The following is a 25,710-nucleotide window of genomic DNA, read 5'->3' as shown; positions in this document are numbered from 1 at the left end:
AGTAAATCTTCTTCTTCTTGGTTCTTTCGGTAAAGTCACGTAGAAGGGAAGTAATAAAATAATAAAAATAAAACATAATAAAATAAAATAATTCTCACGACGTTTCGGCTACAACGCAAGCAGCCGTCTTCAGGTGAAGAATGAGACAATGCCAAGCTCGGAGCTTATATATAAGCTGCGTTGGAGGTGGAAGAAGAGCGCCGCGGCCCACCCCCGCGCTGCCATCGTGCGCAGGAATAGAGAACGGTGGCACGTCGCGGCAGTGCTCGCGGCAATTTTGATGGACGAGATATCGCCGATGCAGGTGGCAGTGGTGGCAGAGTAGGGGGAGGAGGCGGAGGAGTCGGGCGGATTGCCCGCTGCGGTGCCACCAGGATGGCAGTGGCGGTGTCGTGGAACCGTCGCGACTCCGTTTGTCGACGCCGTAGCTGGCGAGTTTTCGGAGGGGCGAGTCGTCGTATCTCACCTCATCGTCTCTCGGCGCGCAAGCCAGAGGGGGACATTGTGAGCGCGGGGCAACGTAGAAGGGAGGGGGGACGCTTAGGGGGGATGGGGTGGAAGGTGCGAGCAGGGGGGGATACATCACCACAACCCCCTCCACCCCCCCTTCCCTCCCCGTCACCACTCCCACCGTGTCACCCGGCCACACCGTGGCAAATTGTCTTTATTGGATTTGTGGTGATGTTTTTCTCTGCGTGTGTGTCGGGGTTGTAATCGATGTAAACCGTTAGTTTAAACAAATGTTTTTTTTCTTCTTCTTTGTACGAAGATGGAGCCTGAAAACAAATGGCCTCCCATCGGCGGCTAGATTTGTACTGCGAACGTGCGTCTCGGGCTGCCCGATGTCAATTTAAACATTTTGGTTACTGGGGCAAAGAAAATTGCATTTAAAGTTCCTGGTCGGATTATCAAGCTGCGATACCATGGAGGGGGGGGGTGGCGGTGGACTGGGGGAGTCAGGGGCTTCATCCAGCAGTAGCTTGATTATGGCTGCTGCCGCTCATGGAAGTTATAGTGAGGTGGCCGGGCGGCTCAGAGGTCAGAGGTCAGAGCCCTCCACTAACGCCCTTGAGATCCTGGGTTTTAAATCGTGGTGTCAGTCGCCTGGGAATACACCGGGTGCTTGCGTCTCGCAAGCCGATGGGTCTCGGGGCCCGGCAAATCAATGAGTGCATGGGTAAACGTCTGGTTGTCACTTGGTTTGGCGAAACGCTCTGCGGCAGGCTCACCCTCGCATCTCCTGCACGGCAAGGGCCGCTCGCGTATGGCGTTTCTGTGGGTTTGTCTCATCCCGACAAAAAGGAATATTCACAGACCGCGACGTCGAAGCAAAGGGCTCGGGGGGTGCGATCGGCACCGCCGCTCTCGCCGCCCACCGTGCGGGCGAGGGTGACAAGCGGGTGCACTACGGGCGCCGGCGGAGACGGAGGGCGCCCAACGCCGCTCGCCGGCTCACGTCGCCGGCATTTCCCCGTTTTCCAACCGCGAAAAGCCACGAGGAAGGGCTTTTCGTGAGATGTCGGGGGCTTTATAAACACAAAATATATACAGATAAAACACACCGACCGCAGCGCAATTTTGTCAGGATATTCAATTGCAAAGCTCATTAGGGAAATCAAATTGACAAAATGAAGAGAAGTTCAAAGATGATTGTTTTAGCGGCGAGAGGCTGCTCACTTCATTACAATGTTTACCGTGCGAGAGCGGCAGGAGTGCCGATCGGCGGCGTGCCTAATAAACACAATGGAAGCGCATCATTAATTACGGCCGAATTACAGTAATTGCGTTTTGATAATAAAGTCCATTAATTACTGAAATCAGCTGGGATCCAGAACTCATTTTCCTAATCAACACCTGAAACTAAATTAGGAGTCGGCCCTCACCGTGCCATCTCGCCGCGCGGCCCTGGCAGCGAGCCGCCCCGAGACAGGTGGCGGCGGCGGTGACGGCGGTAGCCACCCCAATCGGCGCGTCCACGAGGGGGGGGGCAGGGGGCATGGGGTCAACGGTCAAAGGGCAAGCGGATGGACGAAGCGAAGGTGGAAGGACAAGAGACTCGGCTGGGCGACGGAAGGAGATTTGCCAATTGTGGAGCACGATGATTATGCCGGCAAAAAGCTCCCCCCCCCCCCCCCCCAGGGCATCGCGTTCCGTGGGCTGAAGAGGAATTTTGAGGTCGCGTGAAGATGAACCTGGTGGACGGCGTGGACGCCGAGGGACGCTGAGCGGCGCGGCGACTTCGCCGGGGTCGGGCGCCGCATCGACGTCTCGCGAGCGGTGGTTACACGGCCACCTCCACCCCCCCCCCCAACCCCCGATTTCTCATTTCGCGACAAACGAAGGCCTCGGATAAAATGCAAGCAAAGGTGCGTTTGCGGTGAGAAGTTACCATATTTATACCACGTGTCGTGTGTGCAGCGCGCTATCCACTTACACGGTGGTTGTTTTGGTCATACGATAGGGATGGCGATGCCAAGGAGCCTTTAGTCCACCAATGCTTTGATCATCGATGATGATGATGATTATAATCCCCATTTAGACTGTTGAGACGCAGCAGCGGCAGCATCTCAAGACGCCGTAACAAAAGGGGGCCCCCCACCCCCCCCCCCCCACGTGCACTCTGGCTGCACCCTCGGCCTCACGCCAAGACACTTTGCGTGATACAGTCCGAGGCAGACGAGCAGGGAGAGATCTTAAGCCCGGGTCAGGGTGTCGGCTGTGGAAATGGAGGAGGGAGGAGCTCTAGACTAAGGGGGCAGCAGCAGAGAAGGAGCAACGTCCCGTCGAGCGGAGGTTGGCAAAGGGCGTGTAGAGAAGGGCTCTCACTGCGTTCGCATCGCCATCGCGCGACGGTCACGGCAGGGCACGTGGCCGGGACCGGGGCACGCAAGCGTGACGGGCGTCGTCACGCGTCGTCACGCGTCGTCACGTGACGTCACGCGTCGTCACGCCGTGACGGCGGGGGGGTCTGCCGGAGCTGACGAGCGGACAAAGTTCCCCCGTGTAGCGTCAACAGAGCTGGAGGAGCAAGCGCCGCGAGTAGCAAGTAGGGGCCAGTGCCGCTAGTAGCGAGTAGCAGCACCGAATATGAAGGCTGGCACCGTGGCACACGAGGGGGTGGGTGGGCAGCCCCACGCCCGGCCACCTTTGTCTCCCCAGTGGCGACGTTTACGACACACACCGCGCGCCAGCTTCTCCTTTGAGGCCGAGTCGACGGCCTAGCATCTCTCAGGTGCCTCACACCGGCGCCGAGCATCGCAGCCGCCGGAGCTGCGCACCGCTCGGCCACGTGTCACCCCGCCCCACCAGCTGGATGTCAAACCACTGGTCTGTGTCGGGCAGCCACACAATGACACCGCTGCCGCACACCGAGCACCTGGCCGTCGCACACATCAGACGACCCGCGAGCGTCACATCGCCTACGCGCTCGCCCAGCGCGGCTGAAACGTTACACCGCGACCGCAAGCCGCGCCACGGGTTGCAAATTACGACCGCGGCCGTCTGTCACGGTACACCCGGCTGCGGCAGCAGCAGTAACAACGGCGATGATCGCGCTACGTCTCGGCGCCGGCGAGCGTTTGTCAAGACACAGTCGATCGGCGGGAGCAGCGCCGATCGATCGGATATTTAAATACAGAGCGGCGGTGGAGACAACGGAATCGCGTCCGGACACGACAGCTATCGCCCGCGCGTCCAACCCGCAGAGCGATCGCTGGGCAGCGGGTGGGCGGACGGGCGGGGGGGGCTGGCAGACTGCGTGGCACGAGGCCACGGGCAGAGAGCAATCCCATTTCATCTTCGCTTTCTCTCTCCTGGCAGATGCCCGCATTAATGACAGCGGCGGTGGCAGCGATAAAATGCTGGCTCCGGCGGGAAAAAACATCCCGATAAAAGAAGCACGTCGCCGTAATTCTGCGGCGGGCGCGACACGTCGCATCCCGTCACGCCACGGCCACACATCTCACCACGTGCGCGGCGATGACGTATGACAGCTGCCCCCCCACCCCTGCCCCCCATCCCAATCCTACTCAACCACCCCCCTTCTCCCCCAAAACGTTTGCACCGCTGTTACAAACCGCATGCTTTGCTGCTTTTTTTCGCACGTTCCTGACGGAGCCTTTCAATCGCTTTGTCTGAGAGCGGGTGAATTGCAGATACACTAAAACCCCTCCGTTATTATTAGTCTCCGTGTGCCCCCTCGGCTCAACGCGATGGGGGCCTCCCCCACGATTGCTACCTTGCACCGCCTCCAAACTCGAGCAACTACGAGCACACGAGCACACGAGCACACGCGCACACGCGCACACGCGCTCACGCGCTCACGCGCTCACGCGCTCACGAGCACACGAGCTCACGAGCTCACGAGCTCACGAGCTCACGAGCTCACGAGCTCACGAGCTCACGAGCACACGAGCTCACGAGCACACGAGCTCACGAGCACACGAGCACACCAGCTCACGAGCACACGAGCTCACGAGCTCACGAGCTCACGCGCTCACGAACTCACGAGCACACCAGCTCACGAGCTCACGAGCACACCAGCTCACGAGCTCACGAGCACACGAGCTCACGAGCTCACACGTCGGCAAAGAGCAGATGACAGAACGAGGCAGCGGCGTGCGACGGTGGCGGGATTCCCTCTCCGCGTAACTTAGCAGGTGATTAGCGGCCGCGATTACCTCGACCTCGGTGGCAGCGGAATCACGAATCGGCTCCCCGCCACGGCACGGCGCTCCGCTCGCTGGAGCCCACCAAGCTCCGGTGTTTCGCGCGACATAAACGCTCGCTCGCTCGCAGTGTTTATGGCTCCTCATTAGGCCTACTTTGCATACGGGCTAAACATGATGCTCAGGCCAGGTTATTAAACAAATCAAACGCTATCGCGGAATTTATTACCTAAATCGCCTTTAATTTATTCCGGGGGCCACGTGCTGCAACAAATCCTTGCGCCTAGTTTCGTATTTTAATTGCATCGGCCAATTAATTCGCCAAAGTACCAGAGAAATGGCCGCTTTCCATCCAAACTAATTAACGGCGGCGGTGGCAGCGGTGGCGGCAGGCTTCGGCGCGCGAAGCTCCCCGGGACTGGCCTCTGGCCGGCGTCGTCGGCACGTCGCGCTCGCCCATCGCGGACGGCCGGGGCGATCGCCCGAGCCAGTCGATTAATCGACCACTCCACCTCGAGCCGCCCCTTTAACAATAACGGCCGCCCCCCACTACCCCGGCGACACCACCACATCCAGCCTCGCGAAGGCAGGAAACCCCCTCTCCAAAACCCACGCCCGGCACGATGCGACCGGCTGCGCCGACAAAAACGTCGCCGAGCCACGCCCAACAACCTCCCGTCCAGCGGCACACGCGTGATAATTTCCCCCCCCCGACCGTGTCCGTGTTCTCCGAATATTCTCTCGAGTAATTATGGAAGCGGTAGAGTTGGGGGGAATCCGCTCAGTGGGGGGGGGGGGGGGGGGTCCCAGCTCGCTCCGTCTGTCCCTCCTGGGTCTCTGCGGCGCCCACGAGAAACGAGAGGCCTTGCCAAACGAGCGCCACTCCTCGTGCTCGCCGTGGATCGCGCTGACGAATGCGTCGAAAGCTCCCTGCCACCACTCACAGTCCCCCCCCCCACCAACCGCCCCCACCCCCCTTCCACCCCCTCCGTAATCCCCTAAACCCCCCTCCACCCCCCCAGCAGCCCCGAGCCTCACCCCCCCCCCCCACCCCCTCCGCTTTGAGTTGTGATCGACAGTCCCGGTTTGATGAGGAGCCGGGGGAATGCGAACCCCCGGGGTGGGTGGCACGGACGATGACGAGGGGGGGGGGGGGGGAGAAGGAGGAGAAACATCGCCCAGAGCAGCCGACGCGGCTTTGGAGATTGGCGTCTGGTGGAGCTCGCCCCTCCCCCCCATGCGCCGAGGAGGGTGCTGGCTGTCCATTGAGAGGCTGCACGCAGGGCAGGGCCAATCGAATTCACGGCGCGGCTTAAATTGTTGTCGTTGATTAAATTAGAAAAAAAAATGCAACCAACGAACGACGCCTAACGGTCCAAGCGGAATAAAATTTGACGCTCGGGCCACATGTCAGATGTCTGTCCTCGGGACTAACGGAGCAAAGCCGGAGAGAGAGAGAGAGTCTACGAGATGTTCTGGGTCGCGAGGTCGGGTGACCGTGCTCGCGGCGACGAGCCGATTGGGGTCGGGGGTGCGGGGGTGAGGGGGGTGGGAGAGGGTGGACTGGGGGAGGGTGCTGCGAGCCTCCCGAATTAAAGGCAGGAACAGGGAGCCATTTGTACGTGAAGGGGGCGCTTAGGAAGCGGTCGTTTTCACCGCAGGGGCCACGCAGAGCAGAGAGAAACGGCACCGCCTCTGGGTACAGAAATGGAGAATCAATACAAGATGGCTGCTGCATCTCACTCCTCTGGCATGGCACTCTGTAACTGGTAGCACTTACCACCACCACCACCACCGCCACCACCACGATGACCACCACCTCTCCGACCTCTCTTAATTGACAAAGGGCCATCGCCTTAAAAATATGGCCCCCATCGTACACGTTTTTCCTTCGAGGCCACGCGCAGCCCTGTTGCCGGGACGAGCGTGACGGGAGACTTTGAGAGTCGCTGCGACAAACGGCATCGGAGACACGGCCATCCAGAGTGACAGCGGCATCTCTGGCGGTGCGAGTCTCCTGCACCGCCACCCACGCCACACACCGCTTGTGCACACAACACGCAGCGTCCCGATCAGACGCAGTCTCTTCTCGTGCGGGGGGGCGCCATCGCTGTAACGGCTTCTCGGTGGGATTGTAATTGACGAGCGGATGAATTGCTGATCCCTGCCAATTAAAGACATCTGTGAGCGCCTCGCCGGATGAGGAGCGTTCGCCGATCTAATCGGAGCCACATCTTGGGAGAGACTTTCCCAGGGATATCAAACAGCGCCAGCGATTAATATTTCCAAATGAAAGCCCCTCTAAACTATTAATTAGTTCACGTAATTAGGCAGCGCTAACTGTTTGCGCGACGACGCTGCGGAGTCGTGGGCGGCGCGCCGGACCTGCAACCCAGAGGTCGCCGGTTCGACCTCCCGGCGCGGCGGTTTAAATAAGGTACCATTGCCCAAGCTCTGCAGTCCTCTACGCGTAAATATTTTTTTCCGCCAATTAAAGAGTGCTTTAGAGAGGGAACCGGAGCGTCCGGATATAACCCGCGCGTGCGATGGGGCAACATCCTGTCCCACAGACAGAACAGGTGGAGATTAGTCCCCACACGTTGTTGTACCGCCTTGCTGTGGCGAGCCCGGGGCTCCTCCTCGGCGCCTGTAAACAAATCGCAATCCATGTCTCCCCGGCTCCGTAGCGCGCGCAGGCACGCACACACACACACACACGCACGCACACCAGTACCGCGGCAGCAAGCGTGCACATTTAACGTTGCGCTCCAGACACGAGCGCACACGCGCACAATCACGAGGCCGCTCCGAGGGATCCGTCGAGCCTGGGTGGCCTGCACACAGGCCCCACGGCCCGCGCACGCCGCAGTGCGCACACTGTACTCCCCCCCCCCCCCCCGCAACACCCTCCACCCCCTCCCCCACCCAAAAAAGAGAGATCGAGATTGCAGGTCAAACGGTCATCACCACGGAGATGCACGGCTGCACATAAAACATTAAAAAACCCCGGCAGGCGTGTGCACACCCATGCGTGCGTGCGTGCGCGTGTCAGCGCCACCACAAGAGCGCACCTCTCTCTTCCTCTTGAGCGGCTGCTTGTGGCGGCCGCGTCCTCGCTCGCGGTCCGAGCCACCGCTGTTGCCGTGGCGACAGTTGCCGCCCTCGCCCTTGTGCTGCCTCCGGACCAGTCGCTCCTTGAGTCGCTCGGCTCGCTCCAGCGGCTTCAGCTGCATGTCGTTCTGTTGGAGAGGGACGGGCGGTGGGGGGGGAGCGCAGCAGAACGCCGGGGTCAGACGGGAGGCCTCACGTTTAGTTTTTTTTTTCTCTTTGCCGAGGGCTCGCGTGCGACGCGTGTGCGTGCGTGCGTTGGCGAGCCGGTCTCCGCCGATCTGGCCGCACGAAAGATACGAAGCGACGCGTGGAGCACGCGGCCCCCCGCGGGGCTCAGTGTCTACAAGAGGCCGGAACCCTTCGTCTGCCCTTCCTCATTCTCGCCGCCAACGCCGCCACGCGGGCGGAAATACAAACCGCGTGTTGGGAAAACACGGCGAGGGCGCAATTCGGCACCGCATCACCCACGGACCCCCCAATCCGCCTCGCACCCCTCCTCCGCCCCGCAAATGCGAAGAAGGTTTTGGGCAAAATCGTTACTTTTTGCGACGCGGTTAACGACAGCGAAGTTTGTCGAGCGGAACGAAAGCGGCAGAGTTTGTGGATCAACCCGAACACCAGCTGCTACAACGCCGCTGCCAGGTGCCTCGCACGGTGGCGAACCTCTCCACGAAAACACCGGGGCCACGCGGTCAAACTGCACACCGCACACGCGCTCTCCCCGGGCCTAACTTCAGCCGGGTCTGTCCAGGTGAGAAAGCAGGAAAACATGACCACACCCGGCACACCACATCCGGCAAACCTCCCCTCGCTCCGGCCGAGGCTAGGAGTTAACCAGCGGCCTGGAAAACATCCAGAGAGAAATCAAACCCTGCACAAACACACACGATAAAAAGATGTCCCTTGCATAGCTTTAACAGACCGTCGGGGAGAGTGCTGTTTGCGAGCGCCTATTAAGGCCGGCAGGGCACACGTGAAGGTAGTGTGGACAGCGCCACGCCCCTCCGCTTTTGTCTCCCCAATCAATTCCGATGTTTACGCACTGCAGCAGGTATTCGTTTGAGGCCGAGACGACACAAAGACGCGCACACACGCACATACACAAGCAAAAGACAAAAGACACACACGCACACACGCGCGACAAGAGCCCTGCACTCGGTGAATCAACAAGGACTCCGGCACGAAGCACGGTGTCATCCTCGTCCCGACAGCCATATTTTACGCCTCTCCCTTCGCCGCCGCCACCACCGCCACCGCCGCCACAACCGCCGCCGCCACGCGTCCCCGGAACGCGCTGCGCTTGCGCGCACGCCCGTCGCGCCCGAGAGGACACGAGAGCAGGTCGGATTATACAGCGGAGATCCATTCAATCCGCCTTGCTTCAGCCCACATTAGCGCCGACCCCCCCCCCCCTCCGCTGCTGCCGTATTTAATCAGATCAGCCTGCGCGGCGGATTCTGGTGGGGGGAGGGTGACGCACGGCCCCCAGCAAGCAGAGCGCCGGGGCCGACGCAGGCCACGGTGACGGTCCCGTCGGGGAGGTGTCGCGCCAAACCCCACTGCGCGGATCGCGAGCCCGGCGTGTGCAAGCGGGGATGGGGGGGGGGGGAGCGGTGGCGCAGTGGTTAACGCTCTGCCCTACAAACCCGGTGACCTGTCAAACATGTGGCCCCGGTCCTGGACCTCCCCCGATGTCGACGCAAGCTCAACATGACAAATCTGGTACGGTGCGTCACGATCAGCACCGGCGGCCGGTCGTTTTTCTTCTGGCCGCACCAGCCCCTCAATTGCCACGTCGGCCTTCATAGGTACTCACGAAGACGCTAACGGCACTTGCCCTAACAGCCTGCATAGGCTGCTCGGGGGATCTTTGTCCGTTGCCGCCGATCAACCTGGCCGCGGCGCGGCCCCCCACTCGCACACGGCAGGGGGAGGGGGCCCCCGCTGCGGAAATCTAAACAGCGGCGGCCCGTGGGCCGGACCGGCTCACTCTCCGCACGGACGAGCGCTCGCGATGACTCCGACGCACAAGCCAACGACGCTCCGTCAAGTGTCGGCATCACTTCCTCTCTGCCCCCCCACCCCACCCCCCCCTCAACGCGCTTGACACCGACGCAAGAAAACGGCGGAATGGACGGTGCAGGTGCTGATGCTGGTGTCGCGCGGTGTAACAAGCGTGGGCGAGGGGCGCCACGGTAGCGAGGAGTTAACTACCTCGCCTGGTACGCAGGAGGTCGTGGGTTCAATCCTGACCTCTGACACCTGCTGTATATTTGGAGTTTGTGTCTCTCTCTCTCTCTCCCCGTGGTCGCGTGGATTTTTCTCCGGGTCCTCTGGTTTTCCCCTCCGCATGTAGAATCAACGTCACCGCGAGTTTAGAGTGTTACTATACATTGGCATTTGTGATCAGGTCGCTTCTAAACAGGAGCTGTAACGGCTCGGTGGGCATTGCGCCTCGTAAGATAAAACAAAAAATGTATAGTTTCCTCGTTTCAGTTTTAACGAGTGCCAACCGGCGATTTCTCATCGCTTTGGTTTCCCGCCGCTCGCAACGCCGGCACGGCATCTCTCGTCACCGCGCCGTCATCCAGCTGCTAAGTCACGGCCACATCGCACGACGGGGGAGGGGGGGGGCCCTTCCCCTTTCAAACGTCACCTCCGTTTATCTCTCAATGGAAAGGGATGTGGTGGGGGGCGGGGGATGACAGCTTCGGTGGTTCTTAAAGAAAGCTGACGATAAAAAAAAGGAAACCACCAGAGACTTAAAAAGGCAGCGACATAAAACGTGCGGGAATGAGATGAGGCTGAGAGCGCGCGCACTCACACCCACGCACACACACGTACGTACGTGTGCGTGCGTGCTCGAGGCTCTCTCCACAGAAGCCCTATGATAAATCACACGGTAATAACTGCCCAAGAGAAAACAGCAGAATCACAGATGGGAACATGATCTCTTTAGTCCGCCTCTTCCCCGCAATAAATCAGAGGTGACAGGGAGGCGGCGAGCGAGAGGCCCCCTCCAAACGGCGCCACTTCCTCCGTGGTTCCCGAGCGGCGTGCGGGGGGGGGGGGGGGGCACCCCCACCCTCGACCTCCGCCGGTCGGAGGAGCGGCGAGAATGGGGGGGGGGGGCAGGGGATAGCCCCCCCCCCACCAGCGGTCCCCCCCGCGGGGCGGTGTCTCAAACCTACGGACAGCCCCATTAACGCAAAATTTCCCGCCTATTAATTTTGGTTGTGCGGGGCAGGCCGTAGCGGCAACATCGGCGGCGGGAAGTCGTGCGGCAGCGTAATGCAGCGCGCAGCGCAGACGGCCGGTGACTCGGCTCCAATCGAGAGGGATTTTCCCGTGGGGGGATGGAATGGACGTCGGCCGGACATTCAGTAGTGGGGGGGGGAGGGAACGCAAGAAACTGAAAGCGGTAATTTTGCCGAGTCCTCCCTATGACCCTCACCACAGCAGCCAACCAGCCACTGCCACTGTGCACGAGTTCTGCCAACGACCCCGACCCTAACCCCGACCCGGGGTGCTCAGGCAGCGCCGCCGTCTCCCTCGCCGTTGCCACTGTGGGTTTGGTTGTCCCCGCCGCGGGAGGCCCCCGGGGCAGCCGTCGCGACGTGCGGCCGCCACCAGGCCCCGCCGCGGTGGAGAACCCCCCCCCCCCCCCCGCTCCCACCCCCAAAGCGTGCGGCCAGAATAACCCTCCCGTGACACTCACCCACACGTTCCGCGGTGCGACGCTCATCCCATCAAGCTTTTCGTGCCTTCGCTCTGTTATTTTTTGGTAACAATATTCTTCATAGTCAGCATCATCATTGGCCGCGCTCAATCCACTGCTGGATGAAGGCACCCCTCAAGCCGTCGCTCCATTTTCTCCGTGCGCCTTGGCTGCCACGCCATCGCGATTTTCGACCACCGTCCCCCGCTTCTAGCCAGGGCGTGTCCTCGCCAAGCCCGCTAACTTCAACATTATTTCATGTGCGGTGGAATAACGCGTCTGGCCCCGCGTGGAAGAGCAGGCCAACTCTACCCAGTTGTTCGAGGGGCTTTCCGTCACCCCCCTCAAATGACGGCCTTCCCCGTCGACAGCGGCACGCGCCGGCAATTGCGGCGCCGTATCTTTACCACCGCGCCTCCTTTTGCAACAATGATTGTCAACACGTGGTGTTTCTGCTGTGCGGGCAGGCGCGTGGAGGGAGAGGGAGGGGGTAGGAGGAGGCAGGAGGGAGGCTGCCATTTGCGTTGACGGCTTTCCACGTCCCTCGCCGCCACCGCGCGAAACACGAATCGGTCTTATTAAGCGACAACGGCGGCGGCGTCGCGAGGACAGCCACGCACCGTGCGCCGCGCTCCCCGGCAGCTGTTTAAGACCTCCTGCCGGGCCCCCCCCCCCCCCTCGTCTGTTTGAAGAGACTCGTGCGGCCGCTCGTGGCGCGAGAGGGCCCCCCCGCTCACCCAAAAGGCCTCAAGATTAATTGCGCATCCGCTCCGCTAATGACGTTACGGCGTTTCCAATTACTCCACACGACGGCGGGCGGAGGGGGAGGCGCTCGCGCCGCGGATGGTGAAGGGCCACAGCCGCGTGGGCGACGCAGGTGCAAGTCGTCGTAACTTCTCACGTGGATTTGTTTGTTTTGATTTTTTTCCCGTACATTTTTGTAAACGAATTTGTGATATTTCACTCGTGGCGCAAACGCTTCGCGCTACTTGGTGCGGGGCGACAAGGGAAGCGGATGTTGACAAAGCCGCAGCTCGCGAGCTTCCCTTCGTCTTCCAAGTGACCTCCGGCACCACGCGCGCAGCAGAGGGCGGCGCTTGACCCACCTCGCTGTGACTGGGAGAGCGACGTTCGCCACATCGCAGTCTCACCGATATTGAATTCTCAGAGTTAGACTTTAGTCAGATTCAGCGCGACATCAAATTTTATGCGATGGGTCTCTATCTAAGTTGCTGGTGACCACACTGAGACCACCAACTCGATGCTTTAGTCGCGGGCCTGGATTCAAACTCCCGGATATCGGCAGTGGCAGTTCAGCGCTCTGTCGGGTGGTGGCGGATTCAACGACACATTTATATTTACGCGATCTAACCCAAAAAAAACTATAGTATGGATATTGGTCGCGAAAGCGTACGTGTTAAAGTGGTGTGTGTGTGTGTCTGTACCTGGCCCGGCACATCCCGGCCACCTCAACAGCCGTCTCGCTTTTTGTCTGTGGCCGTGAACCCTCGACCCGGACACCGTGGCACAGTCGACCGGACCACGAGTCCAGGCACCAGGGCCCTCGCACGCAGGCCCCCCTGCCCCCCCTCCCCCCCCAAACGTGGTCTCAGCCGTGCGTGCCACCGCCTTCGCCCTGCCATTCCTCGAGCATTTTCTCACCGCGATTGGCTCTTTTGTTCATTCTCCTCCTCCCCGACCTATGATTTTATTTTTTTTGGTTCGTCCGGGGAGGCAATGGGCGACCCCCCCCCACCCCCCGTGACCGTCTCCGTGCCGTCCACGCGACCGCTCGCGACGGCCGCCCACCGACGGGGGCCGGTGTTCGTTCACCGGCGGACTGGACGGACCCCGACGGGCCGCGCGTCCCGTATTTTTAACACGGGAACCGTAGGCCGCGGTTAAGCCGTGGGCTTAGTTGAGGCTTTGCGGTTTGGGCCGGGGTCACGGGGCAGCCGACCGTCATACGGCTAAACTCAATCTCAAACAAAAAAAAAAACACACATCACTCCCGCAAATAACCCCACGGCCATATTTACGTCGCCAAAAAAACGGAGTGCGACCTTGCCGCTCGCGCGACGGGAGCCTCGCACATCAGCGGCACGACCGTTTTAGCCGAGCCCCCGTCAACGCGCCGACTCCATTACAGATGTAACGGGGGTGCCGCCACTGCCGTGCCCCTCCCCCCCCCCCCCCCCCCACAGTGGAGAAAAAAAAAACATGCGCACGAGAACAACCGTCAGCTGATCCGCAGTCCACACGGACTGCCAGCACATAGCCGCGGCCCTCGCTGTCTCTGCAAACACAACTCCCGCCGCTGCCGCCGCACGAGCGCTCCGCCATTCATCTCAATGAATAAACAAACGGCCGTGTTTACGCGGCCGTACCGCACAGAGTCGTTGGCACAAACACGGGGCTGTACGAGCCGGCAGTGGGGTTGCACGCGCGTGCAGCCACGCACAAAGACAAAGATCCCCCCCCCCCCCCCCCCCGTGTAGCCTCAACGTACTGTTGGGGCAAGTGCCGTTCGCGAGAATCGCCTACGAAGGCCGGAATGGCACACGTAGGGGTTGGGTGGCCAACACCACGCCCGGCCGCCTTTGTCTCCCCAGCGGCGATGTTTACACACCGCACCAGGTACTCGTTTGAGGCCAAGTCGAACTCGGGGAGGTCCGTGACCCATTCAGAGAATCGTCACTGGTGTTGGTGGCCGTGAGCGGAAATTGAACTCGAGTCGCCGGGTTCGTAGCTCAGCGCGCTAGCCACGACACTACCGTTCCACCCCACACACACACGCACTCATACACACACACTCATACACAGACAAAAATCCCCCACGCTCCGTGTAGCCTCCGCGTGACATCACGGGGGTCAGACTCCGCGTGCCATGGCGCCGTGACGGCACACTGGTGGACGTTCCGATTATCATCGACGCGCGTCTGTTTGTTCCTGAGTAGTAATTGTTATTTCTTAATTGCTTATGCCTCATAAGTACATTAAATGGCTATTATTCCCCACAAACTTTGCTTTTGTGACCAGGACAGTGATCTTTTGAAATGTACCTATTTACTAATAGGGTTTTTCCCCTTTTTTCTGGCAACAAAACTGACACCTTTTGCAAGGAATCATGTTTACATTAACCACAATACTTACAGTCAAATGCAAACAATACTCTGATCATTTATGCATTGTCCTTGAAACTGATTGGTCCACACCAGAGACAGCTTTCTTTAGAGCCTAGTCTCATATGGTGTTCAACCAAATGACGCCAAAAGGCGCACAGTTCAAAGACAACGCATTATCAGAGTAATCAGAGCTCGGGGTGAGCAGCTACATCATGGGACCTCCTTTGCCAGTACCAAAATATACTAATAGGGTTTTTCCCCTTTTTTCTGGCAACAAAACTGACACCTTTTGCAAGGAATCATGTTTACATTAACCACAATACTTGCAGTCAAATGCAAAAAAAATTGTGGTTAATGTAAACATGATTCCTTGCAAAAGGTGTCAGTTTTGTTGCCAGAAAAAAGGGGAAAAACCCTATTAGTATATTTTGGTACTGGCAAAGGAGGTCCCATGATGTACCTATTTGTGAAGAATAAGCCATTTTCTATAGTTTGGAGGCATAAGCAATTAGGAGATAACACTTACTACCCAGGAACAAAAATTGTGTTATCACTCAAAATAAGCAGGTCGATCCGGGGCTGCTGGGGAATCTTCCACTGCAGGTGGCTGCCCCCTACTCCTGACGCTGCTGCGGCTGCGGCTGCTACCACCGGCCTAACCTAACACGACTGCATTAAACTTTGTCCAAAAACAAAGTGGGATTTTTTTTTCTACGGTTGAATTACCACCCTCGAGGGAGGGAGGACGCAGATGGAGTGGGAGGAGGAGTTCAGGGGAGGGACGGAGAGAGGGGGGGGGGAGATTTTAGGGAGAGGGGAGAGTTTATGGTGGGAGGGAGATTATGGTGGGTGGGGGAAAGGGGAGAGAAAGACAGAGAGAGAGTTTAGGGGGAGGGGGGAGTAGAGCTTGAGTGGAGGCCCGAGGTTCTGTGGGCTCCGTGGGGACTCTGCCTGGTGCGGTTCTGACCGCCGGCACGACTGTGCACCACGGAGCCGGGACGGCGCCGGTGCCGACTGCGCAGGATCACCGCGACACGAGGGACGACGCGTTGCGATGTCGCAACAGCCGGAGAATGTTTGCGCGTGGATTTAAGCGTTCATTTGTATCAATGTTTCAGATGTACAGACAAGAGCAGTCACAGGGCGCGCACACACACAGACAAAGATCCTTCCCCCTCACATAGCCTCAACAGACTGTTGGGGCAAGTGCTGCTAGAGAGCACCTATTAAGGCCAGCACGGCGCACGAAGGGGTGGGTAGTCAGCACCACGCCCGGCCGCCTTTGTCTCCCCAGTGGCGATGTTTACTACAGATACTCATTTGTGGCCGAGTCGACCTCGGAGAGGCCCAGGACCGGTTCAGATCACCATCACTGGCGTCGGCCACGAGCGGGAATTGAACTCTGGTCGCTGGGTTCGTGGAGTTGACCGCGCTAACTGCAAAACGACCGCGATACGCAACAACCACAACACCCGTCGTTCACAGGCGATGTGGCGGTCACATCACCGCAGCGCCTGTGCCGGGCCAGGTACACACACAATGTGACAAACCTTACTAATTGGCTGTCGGGTGTGGCAGGTTTGACGACAACCCAAAAAACCTCTATTACACACACACCAGTTGATGATATAATACATCAATAGCCAGACCAAGGCACCTTTTTAAGGTTCAATGTTAATGCCTGAATTACCTGAGGCTTGTAGAGGCAGCTTAAGGCACCCTTTAGGATTCGTAAGGTTCAATACGAATGCCCAAACTCATAGAGCCAGAATGAAGTTGGTCGACTGAAGATCTGTGAAAACGAGCTTTATCGGTCACCGTATTCCTCCAGTATGAATGACTATTTGTGATTCCAAGCCGATGTCATGTGACCAGGCTGAGAACTCAAGGGACCAGCGGAGGAGTCTGGCGAGGCGTGACCCTGGGGTCACCTGAACGCCGTCGAGAGCGATGGGGACCTCGCGAGCTCCCGGCCACGCTGGCCCCCCCTCTCACGCCCGCAGCGCCCACGGTGACCCGTGGGGGAGGTCACCCACCCCGGGGTCACAACACGTCCATCACCTGCACCCGCTCACTCCTCCACCCCTCCACTACCACCACCACTCTTACACACACCTCCACAATCAACACCCTTACACCTCCTCCCCTCTTCCACCACCACCACCATACTCCAAATGTAACCTCAGAAAGGAGTCGCAGTCCGACACAGTCTGCGTCACCGCTACCACCACCACGACCAACACTCCCGCGACATTTATCACCACCAACTACCACCCACGCTAGCAGAGTTACCACCGCTATGACTATCAGCACCACCACTACCATTCCCCACTACCATCACTACCAATATCACAAACACCACAACCACCACTACCAACTGCCACGACTACAACAACTGCCGTTACCACCGCTACCACCGCCACCACCATCACCACCATCTCCCAGTGACCTCCTCATTCCGCAATAGCCAGGTGGCACAACCACACGGCGCTGTCTAACCACACGGCGCTGTCTAACCACACGGCGCTGTCTAACCACACGCACACGCGCGCGTCTAACCACGCGCGTGTGCGACCGCGTAGTGCGCCTGGGTGTGCCTGCAGACAACCGGGCCCATCACTGACACACTCCGATGAACACAGTACACACACACGGATATAAATTACACACACGATGCGGGAGGGGTGGGGGGGCGGGAAGGTGGAGGTCAGGGCAAAGTTGTGTACAGCAGAGACCAACACAGCAACGAGTCATTGTTGTAGTCTACAACGCTGCCACATTTATGCTCCTCGCCGTCACCAACCCGCGACCCGCATGGCGTGGAGAGAGGGCGGCCCTCATCGAGCGGCGTACCGCCAGAGGGCCGCACGTGTGTCACACCGGCAGGCAGGCCGGCCCGCACGCTGTTGGGGCCGCCCTCTGGCACGCCACACGGCCGGAGAGAGCGTTAGAGAGCGAGAGCGTGAGAGAGAGGGAGAGCGTGAGAGAGAGCATGAGAGAGAGAGCGTGAGAGAGAGAGGGAGCGTGAGAGAGAGCATGAGAGAGAGAGCGTGAGAGAGAGAGGGAGAGCGTGAGAGAGAGAGAGAGCGTGAGAGAGAAAGAAAGGCGTCCATTGTGAGGCTCGTGAAATACGGCTCAACGGGCGCAGCAGATTGTCGGCTTGGCAGGCAGCGGCAGCGGCCCACGGAGCGGGCACTTTGCGCCCGCCCGGCCGCCCCGTCCCCGCGACCGCTCGCCGTAACCGCTTCTGGCAACACCGCGGATCCCAATCAATCACGGAGGCGTCGGGGCGGCCACTTCTTTACGGTGACGGTGGCGGCCGCAGCGGGGCAGCGCGCATGGGCGGCGGCGGAGGCCTACACCGAAACACGCGAACCGGATTGCCCGGTCCGCGTCTCGCCGGCTCTCGTCACCACGACCGCCATCCCCTGCGCGCGGGTAACGAGGTCGCGAGAGGTCGCTGCTCGGCGATGGCCTCTCTCGTCAGACACGCGCCGTGGAGGCAGCAGCGAGGGTTGGTGGATCACGCAACCGTCGTCGCAATCCCTTCCCGTGGGTGGGCGTCGAGGAGCCCGCCGTACCCCTGCCGCTGCCAGGAGAAGGCGGTACCGCGAAGGACTAATCTACCATCTGTTTCCATCTGTACGGGGATAGAGCATTGCCCCCTCGTCGCTCACAAGCGTGGGTTTTCTCCGGGTGCTCAGGCATCCTCCCACGGTGACGTCATCACCCTGCCCGCGCGCCAGCCGGGCAGCCAGCAAAACTTTTTGTTTCCCATAACAGCACGATATGAAGCGCGACGATTCGCTTTGGTTTAAAATCGGTCCCCTTCGTCTTAAACCAGGTCTGGGTGGGTGCACAACCTACAACAACAACAAAAATCTCAACACGCTCATCAATAGCTCTGCGGGGCCTTAAAACGAAGAAGTACACAACTGGGCGTGGACAGTGCGAGGCCAGACGGGTGGAGAGTGGGTGTACGGGAAGCCGAGGAGCGGAGCGAGATCGTAGAGCACGACGACGAGGAGAAAGAGGAGCCGACTGAAGGGGAAGCCGCACCTCCGATTAGCACGGTCGGCTAGGCACTGTGCGAAATAAGTTCCATGTACGCACGCAAACACACGCACAAAAGAAAGGAAGCGGAGCTCTGGAGGAGAGAGCGCTGGAGGTGAAAGAGAGGACCCCCCCTCAATCACGGCAGGGGTAGGACAAGGGGCCGCCTGTGTGAGCTGGATCGGTCCCCTAGGTAAACGCTTCCACCCAGATGGACTCTCCCCTCCTCGGCCAAACAAAGGAGGCGGCCACGGGGGGGGGGCAGGGGGTAGGGAGGAAGAGAGGTTGGCGCTGGGCCCGAGCGCCCGCGGAGACGGCATGACGAGGGCAGGCGGATACGAACCGACACGGTCACTAAACCGTGTGTGGTGGGGGGGCGGGCAGGGGGAGGGGGGTATGGTCACTTACACGCACCGTCGCTGACACACCAACACACACGTGTGTGTGTGTGTGTATGCGGGACATGCTCACTCAACCCGGTTCATTGGCATGCAACGTCACGGACACACACTAACCCGAATGAACGCACACCAAGTGCCTATAGCGAGCAGCCTTTGTCCCCCTAAGTGGCGATGTTTACGCATCACATCAGGTAATCATTTGAGGCCGAGTCGACCTAGGGGAGGAGCAGGACCGGTTCAGTGGCGTTGGTTGTCAGCGGGAATCGAACTCGGGTCACCGGGTTCGTCGCGCAGCGTGCAAACCGCTGCGCCACCGCGCGCACACACACAGTGACACACACACAGTGACACACAGTGACGCACACACACACACAGTGACACACACACACAGTGACACACACACAGTGACTGACACACACACACAGTGACACACACACTGCGTGTGTGGATGGGGAACGGTCGCTAATCCGAACCAACGCACACCGTCGCACATCTCCGTACGTTGGAGCGCCGTCACCAAATCCCCAGCGCAAGCACCAACACACGATCCATTACGCAACGCCACGGCCGCCATCCCTGCAGCTCGGAGGGGCGTTCGTTACGCGTGACAATAAACACGCGATTAGCGGTGGCCGATTAATCATGGAGCACACACGCACTTTTAAGTGCTTCACGCACCGAGGACCACCGCTGACGGAACAGTGAATTCCCAGCAGGATGCAATTGCTTTTGTTTTGCAGGCCGCAGCGAGACTCCCGCATGTAACGGCTGTGTTAAGGGTTCGGGGGTTGCGCGTTTCCAAAGCGGAGAGGGGAAAAGAAAGAGAGAGCGAGTGAGCGAGCACTTGAAGCACGGCGCTGCAATTGAACGGAACACAATGGCGTCCGCAGACACAAAAGTTTCCCCCATGCTGCCGTGCGTGTTTTTGTCGGGCGGCAGTGACAGCGCTCGCGTCGATCGCCGCATCAATTAGTTTTTTTGCCGCGCACGAGCAAAACAAACCGCCCGCTGGCGCGGCCGGTTCGCTCGGAACCGGTCTCGTGGAGCCGAACCCAAAAGCAAGGCCCTCGTCGGGAACCACCGCGGAGGAACGGCCACCAAAAGAGCCAGGACGGACACGGCTCTCTCACGGAGCCGGGGGCTCTCTCGCGGAGCCGGGGGCTCTCTCGCGGAGCCGGGGGCTCTCTCGCGGAGCCGGGGGCTCTCTCTCCCATGACTTCCACGATTCCCCTACTCGGCCGTTTCCCTCTTCGAATACTCGGCGAATATTCGGAGAGAACACTGGATGGGAGATTGTGCCTTCTGGGGGGGGGGGGGGTTCCTGCCTTGGGGGCCCTGATAATTCAATGTAATTTTCGTCATTTAATCGACTGAATTGGATAATCGTCCTCTTCAATATGGAGTACACTCTTCATATTACTGCTGCTGCCACGCAGCGTTTGGCGACGGCACGTGCCCATAAGCTTCTCCCAAGCGGTTCCCGCACCACCGCCGCGACGTCCGACGTTTCGCCCCGCATGCCGGCGCAGCACAAATTCCAGATCGCTCTTGCCCCGGGGGTGGGAGGGGGGGGGGGGAGCATCCCGGGCCTTCGTCTCAGCCGCGGTGAAAATTTATTCGGCGTCATTTAGGCTCGCGGGCTGCGCCGGGGCTGCGCAGACGCGACCGCAGCCGCTGGGTCCGCCTGGGTGGTCCGTCGAGACCAATTACCTGGGGGTCCTTCAGCCAAATTGGGCCTAATTGGCAGCATGCCGGCACATCGCGGCACATCTCAGCCGACCGGCCTTCAAGTGCCTACAGTGGTTCACTCGAGTGTCCTCTTAGAGAAGCTCTTTTTTTCATTATTTAGATTAGAGATGTATCTCTCTCTCTCTTGCTCCTAAGCAGGCATTAAACACTTTTGCTCCTGTGACATCTCTGGATTAATCAGCGTCGCTCGCAGAGCACCGCGGCGTTGCCCCTCTGCTCATCGCCCTCCGTCGTCTTGGGGTTAGTTTGCTTAACCAGCCGAGAGAACGCGAGAGACCGCCAGGACGCGGTCTCGTTTGTAAATTTGACCTGGGGGCATTGGTCTGCCCGGACGAGGAGGCCGCGATCGCTGCCGTGGATAATCCCCACCCCCCATCCCCCACCCCGGGGAAGTCTGGAGCAAGAGCTTTTGTGAGTTCTGCCACCGCGAGGCACGGGGCCTGGGACCGGCGGTCCGAGAGCCGCGCGGCGAGTTCCACATCTCCGTCACGAGTGAATCCGCCTACGCAAAATGCCGTCTTTCCGACGATCGGTAATTGCGAGGCCATTATGTTATTTTCTGCATTTGGCTATTTTATACAGAAACACTTCCTCTTCACCATCATCATCGTAAGGCAAAATCCGTCCACTTGACCGGCATAACTCCCAAGTCAGCTGGCACCGTTCTCAAATAACCAACCACGCAATCTGAGCGGCGCTGGTGGAGCGGGGAAGGTCGCACCGCGGCGTAATACCACGAGCGGCACATTTGCCGAAACTTTGCACTCGGTCCGATAGTGATAGTGACGAGGTGGGGGTGGGGCGGGGTTGGGAAACCCACGTGGGCAGAATAGACCCAGGAACTTCAGGCGCGCCGCTCGCGCGACCGGCTGGGGTGCTGGAGGGCGAGGAGCCTTCGGCGCTGTCGTGGCACAGGAGACCGCGGCGCACAAAACCACGAGAGCGCCTTCACCGGGCGGGCGGGGGGACAATCCCTGCCATGGGCCGCCCGAGCGTGTGCTGCGGTGCTGCGGTGCAGCGGTGCCCTGGTACACGCATTTGAGATGCAAACTAAAAGCAAGGAAGCAAAAAATCATGTATATGCATGGATTCTGCGACGCCTTCCAACCTGAGTTTGCCCACGGAGGTATTCATTAATCGGCGACGGTGACGACGATGATGATGACGCCCCTGGCACGTGGTTTTTGTAATTTCCAGGTTTTCATCAATTCATTAGACTATATACCGGATCACCTTTTACGACGAGAATTTTCATCGTCCCCTCCCCCGCAACAGATAGACGAACAGAGCTGACGCGCGAGCGCTTTCAGTCTTAGCTGTAAAACGATTATATATTTTTTAAAACCAAGAGTATCCTGCAAATCGCGGCCGTCATTTAGACCGCCAAGTGGCGGCGGCGCCGCACCTGTCGGCGGAGCACGCCGACACTAATTGGTTTGACCTCGGCCGAGGAAGCACCTCCTGGAGCCGCCACGCTGCGCCGAGAGGAGGACGCAGCACAGCCAGCGCTACGCATTACTGGCTCCTCGGCCGCTCGGACAACAAACCGTGTGTGCGTGCGTGTGTGTGCGTGTGCGTGCGCGTGTGTGCGCGTATGTGTGCGCGTGCGCCGGCCAGCGAACGGCAGTGCCAGCTGGAGACGCCCGAGGCCACAGCGCGAGTCGTTGAGTCGCGTGACGCACGCACGCACACGGTCACACACACGACCTCGCTAATCCACGTTGTCATTAAATAAGACCCCGGCGACTGACACACACCTAAGCAGATTTTTCTCCCGGCCGTGACCGAAGCGGACGCTTTGGCTCCCGATGAGGAGCCGGGCAGTGAAAGTGGACTACGAGGGGCAGCATTAGCTGAATCAAGGGAACGCAGCCTCACCGTTCCGCCCGTGCCAAACACCGCGAAAGTTGGGACCGGCGGTGGTGGCAGCAGTGGGCACCCCTCAACCCACGGAGACCGTGGAAGTTCGTAGAGCCCATGGGGACCACGAAGATGAGAGAGACAGAGATTTCCGGGACTGCGACGATCACAGAGAGGCATTCCGACACTGCTCCAGTCACAATGGGCCACACATTTGACAAGAACGGCGACAACTCCAGCAGCGAAGCACACGGACAAAGTGGGGGAGGGAAGCCGGGAATGCCGGAGCCGCTCAAAGCTCGACGCGATGGTGACGAGGCACCACGCGTGACGCGGTAACGCAAGAGGATGGTCGCACCAACAGAGCTGCGTTCACAAGTCCCGCGCTTGTCGGGCCAGCACAGGCCAAGGCACTCCAGGACAAGCCGGGCCACAACGCTCTGGCGGGACCATGACGTCGCTCGCCCACAACCAGCCACACCGCGACGATGAAGACAAGGCCCGCGCTGCAGCGTTGCCATCGGCAGGAGCTGAAGGCCGGCTCCTCAGGCGCTGCCAATCGACCGCTCGCTTGCTCACCACCCCGCCCGCCCGGTCCCCGCGGCAGAGTCTCCGACCGCACACGCGGCTCAAGCGCCCGAGCCCCTCGGTGCGAGTGGCGGTGGGGGGAGGGGTGCGGAGGCCAGCGGCACCGCCCCGGCTAATTAACAGGGAATTACGTGGCGGTTAAAAACCCGGCCGTCTACATCGAGGAAAAAGATATATAAGTATTGATATATATATAGAAATTGTTAAACGACTGAAGAATCCACCGTTCACCCTTTAAACGCCAGTATAAATATTTGCTTGCACCAGAGAGACATTTACAGAGTCTATTGTGCTCTGGAAAAGGAATGAATGATGATGATGATTGACAGCACTTTTAACATTGTGCAACACGCCGACACGCGCACATTACACACACCGACCCCAATTGAAATCGGGGGACCGCCGATCGTGACATCGCGGGACCATGAAAGGTGGCCCGCGGCTCGCGGGAGTAGACCTTCATCCAGCAGCGGATTGACCATGACCGATGACGACAGCTCTTAGCGGAGGCAGCGTCGGGGGTTCGAGACCGCGGCAACGGCTCGGTTCCCCCTCCCCCCCTCCCGAAGGACAGAACGCCCCCCCCCCCATTAGAGCGGCCGTCACGGAAAACATTCCCATGGAGGCGCCGGGCGGACATCCGTCCCGTCTCGGTGCGGAGAGACTTTCTGCTCCTTATGGGGACCTCATTTGCCAGTAAAAATATGATAATTGGTTCTTTACCCTTCTATCTGGCAACAAAACTGACACCTTTTTGCAAGGAGTCATGTTTGCATAGACCGCAATACCTGCAGTCATAATACAAACAAAAGAACATAACTCTGATAATGTGCACTGTCCTTGAAGTTGATTGGTCCACACCCGAGACAGCTTTCCTTCGAGCCTAGTCTCATATGGGTTGGACCAGATGACGCCAAAAGGCGCACAACTCAAGGACAATGCACCATCAGAGTATGAGAGCTCGGGGCAAGCATCTACACTATGGGGACCTCATTTGCCAGTAAAAATATGATAATTGGTTCTTTACCCTTCTATCTGGCAACAAAACTGACACCTTTTTGCAAGGAGTCATGTTTGCATAGACCGCAATACCTGCAGTCATAATACAAACAAAAGAACATAACTCTGATAATGTGCACTGTCCTTGAAGTTGATTGGTCCACACCCGAGACAGCTTTCCTTCGAGCCTAGTCTCATATGGGTTGGACCAGATGACGCCAAAAGGCGCACAACTCAAGGATAATGCACCATCAGAGTATGAGAGCTCGGGGCAAGCATCTACACTATGGGGACCTCATTTGCCAGTAAAAATATGATAATTGGTTCTTTACCCTTCTATCTGGCAACAAAACTGACACCTTTTTGCAAGGAGTCATGTTGGCATAGACCGCAATACCTGCAGTCATAATACAAACAAAAGAACATAACTCTGATAATGTGCACTGTCCTTGAAGTTGATTGGTCCACACCCGAGACAGCTTTCCTTCGAGCCTAGTCTCATATGGGTTGGACCAGATGACGCCAAAAGGCGCACAACTCAAGGACAATGCACCATCAGAGTATGAGAGCTCGGGGCAAGCATCTACACTATGGGGACCTCATTTGCCAGTAAAAATATGATAATTGGTTCTTTACCCTGGACCAATCAACTTCAAGGACAGTGCACATTATCAGAGTTATGTTCTTTTGTTTGTATTATGACTGCAGGTATTGCGGTCTATGCAAACATGACTCCTTGCAAAAAGGTGTCAGTTTTGTTGCCAGATAGAAGGGTAAAGAACCAATTATCATATTTTTACTGGCAAATGAGGTCCCCATAGTGTAGATGCTTGCCCCGAGCTCTCATACTCTGATGGTGCATTGTCCTTGAGTTGTGCGCCTTTTGGCGTCATCTGGTCCAACCCATATGAGACTAGGCTCGAAGGAAAGCTGTCTCGGGTGTGGACCAATCAACTTCAAGGACAGTGCACATTATCAGAGTTATGTTCTTTTGTTTGTATTATGACTGCAGGTATTGCGGTCTATGCAAACATGACTCCTTGCAAAAAGGTGTCAGTTTTGTTGCCAGATAGAAGGGTAAAGAACCAATTATCATATTTTTACTGGCAAATGAGGTCCCCATAGTGTAGATGCTTGCCCCGAGCTCTCATACTCTGATGGTGCATTGTCCTTGAGTTGTGCGCCTTTTGGCGTCATCTGGTCCAACCCATATGAGACTAGGCTCGAAGGAAAGCTGTCTCGGGTGTGGACCAATCAACTTCAAGGACAGTGCACATTATCAGAGTTATGTTCTTTTGTTTGTATTATGACTGCAGGTATTGCGGTCTATGCAAACATGACTCCTTGCAAAAAGGTGTCAGTTTTGTTGCCAGATAGAAGGGTAAAGAACCAATTATCATTTCTGCTCCTTGTTTACATTCGCCCACGGTCTCCAGAGT

The 25,710-nt window shown here is 58.5% G+C and overlaps 1 protein-coding gene across 6 annotated transcripts in view; it reads right to left on the bottom strand.

The window, feature by feature from the left end:
* The window catches only part of LOC133348278 (autism susceptibility gene 2 protein homolog), a 268,596-nt gene that overhangs the window by 163,011 nt on the left and 79,875 nt on the right, over window positions 1–25,710 (bottom strand). For all 6 annotated transcript variants that reach the window (XM_061561005.1, XM_061561003.1, XM_061561002.1 and 3 more), the window contains exon 2: window positions 7,739–7,906. In XM_061561005.1, the coding sequence (XP_061416989.1) occupies window positions 7,739–7,906 (168 nt within the window). The remainder of the gene's footprint in view (window positions 1–7,738; window positions 7,907–25,710) is intronic.

Source organism: Lethenteron reissneri, chromosome 27, assembly GCF_015708825.2.
Source record: "Lethenteron reissneri isolate LAM-NWPU_2019-01 chromosome 27, ASM1570882v1, whole genome shotgun sequence".
Taxonomy (NCBI): Eukaryota; Metazoa; Chordata; class Hyperoartia; order Petromyzontiformes; family Petromyzontidae; genus Lethenteron; species Lethenteron reissneri.
The sequence above is the reverse complement of the archived record's forward strand: the minus strand, read 5'-3'. Positions and strand labels throughout refer to the sequence as shown.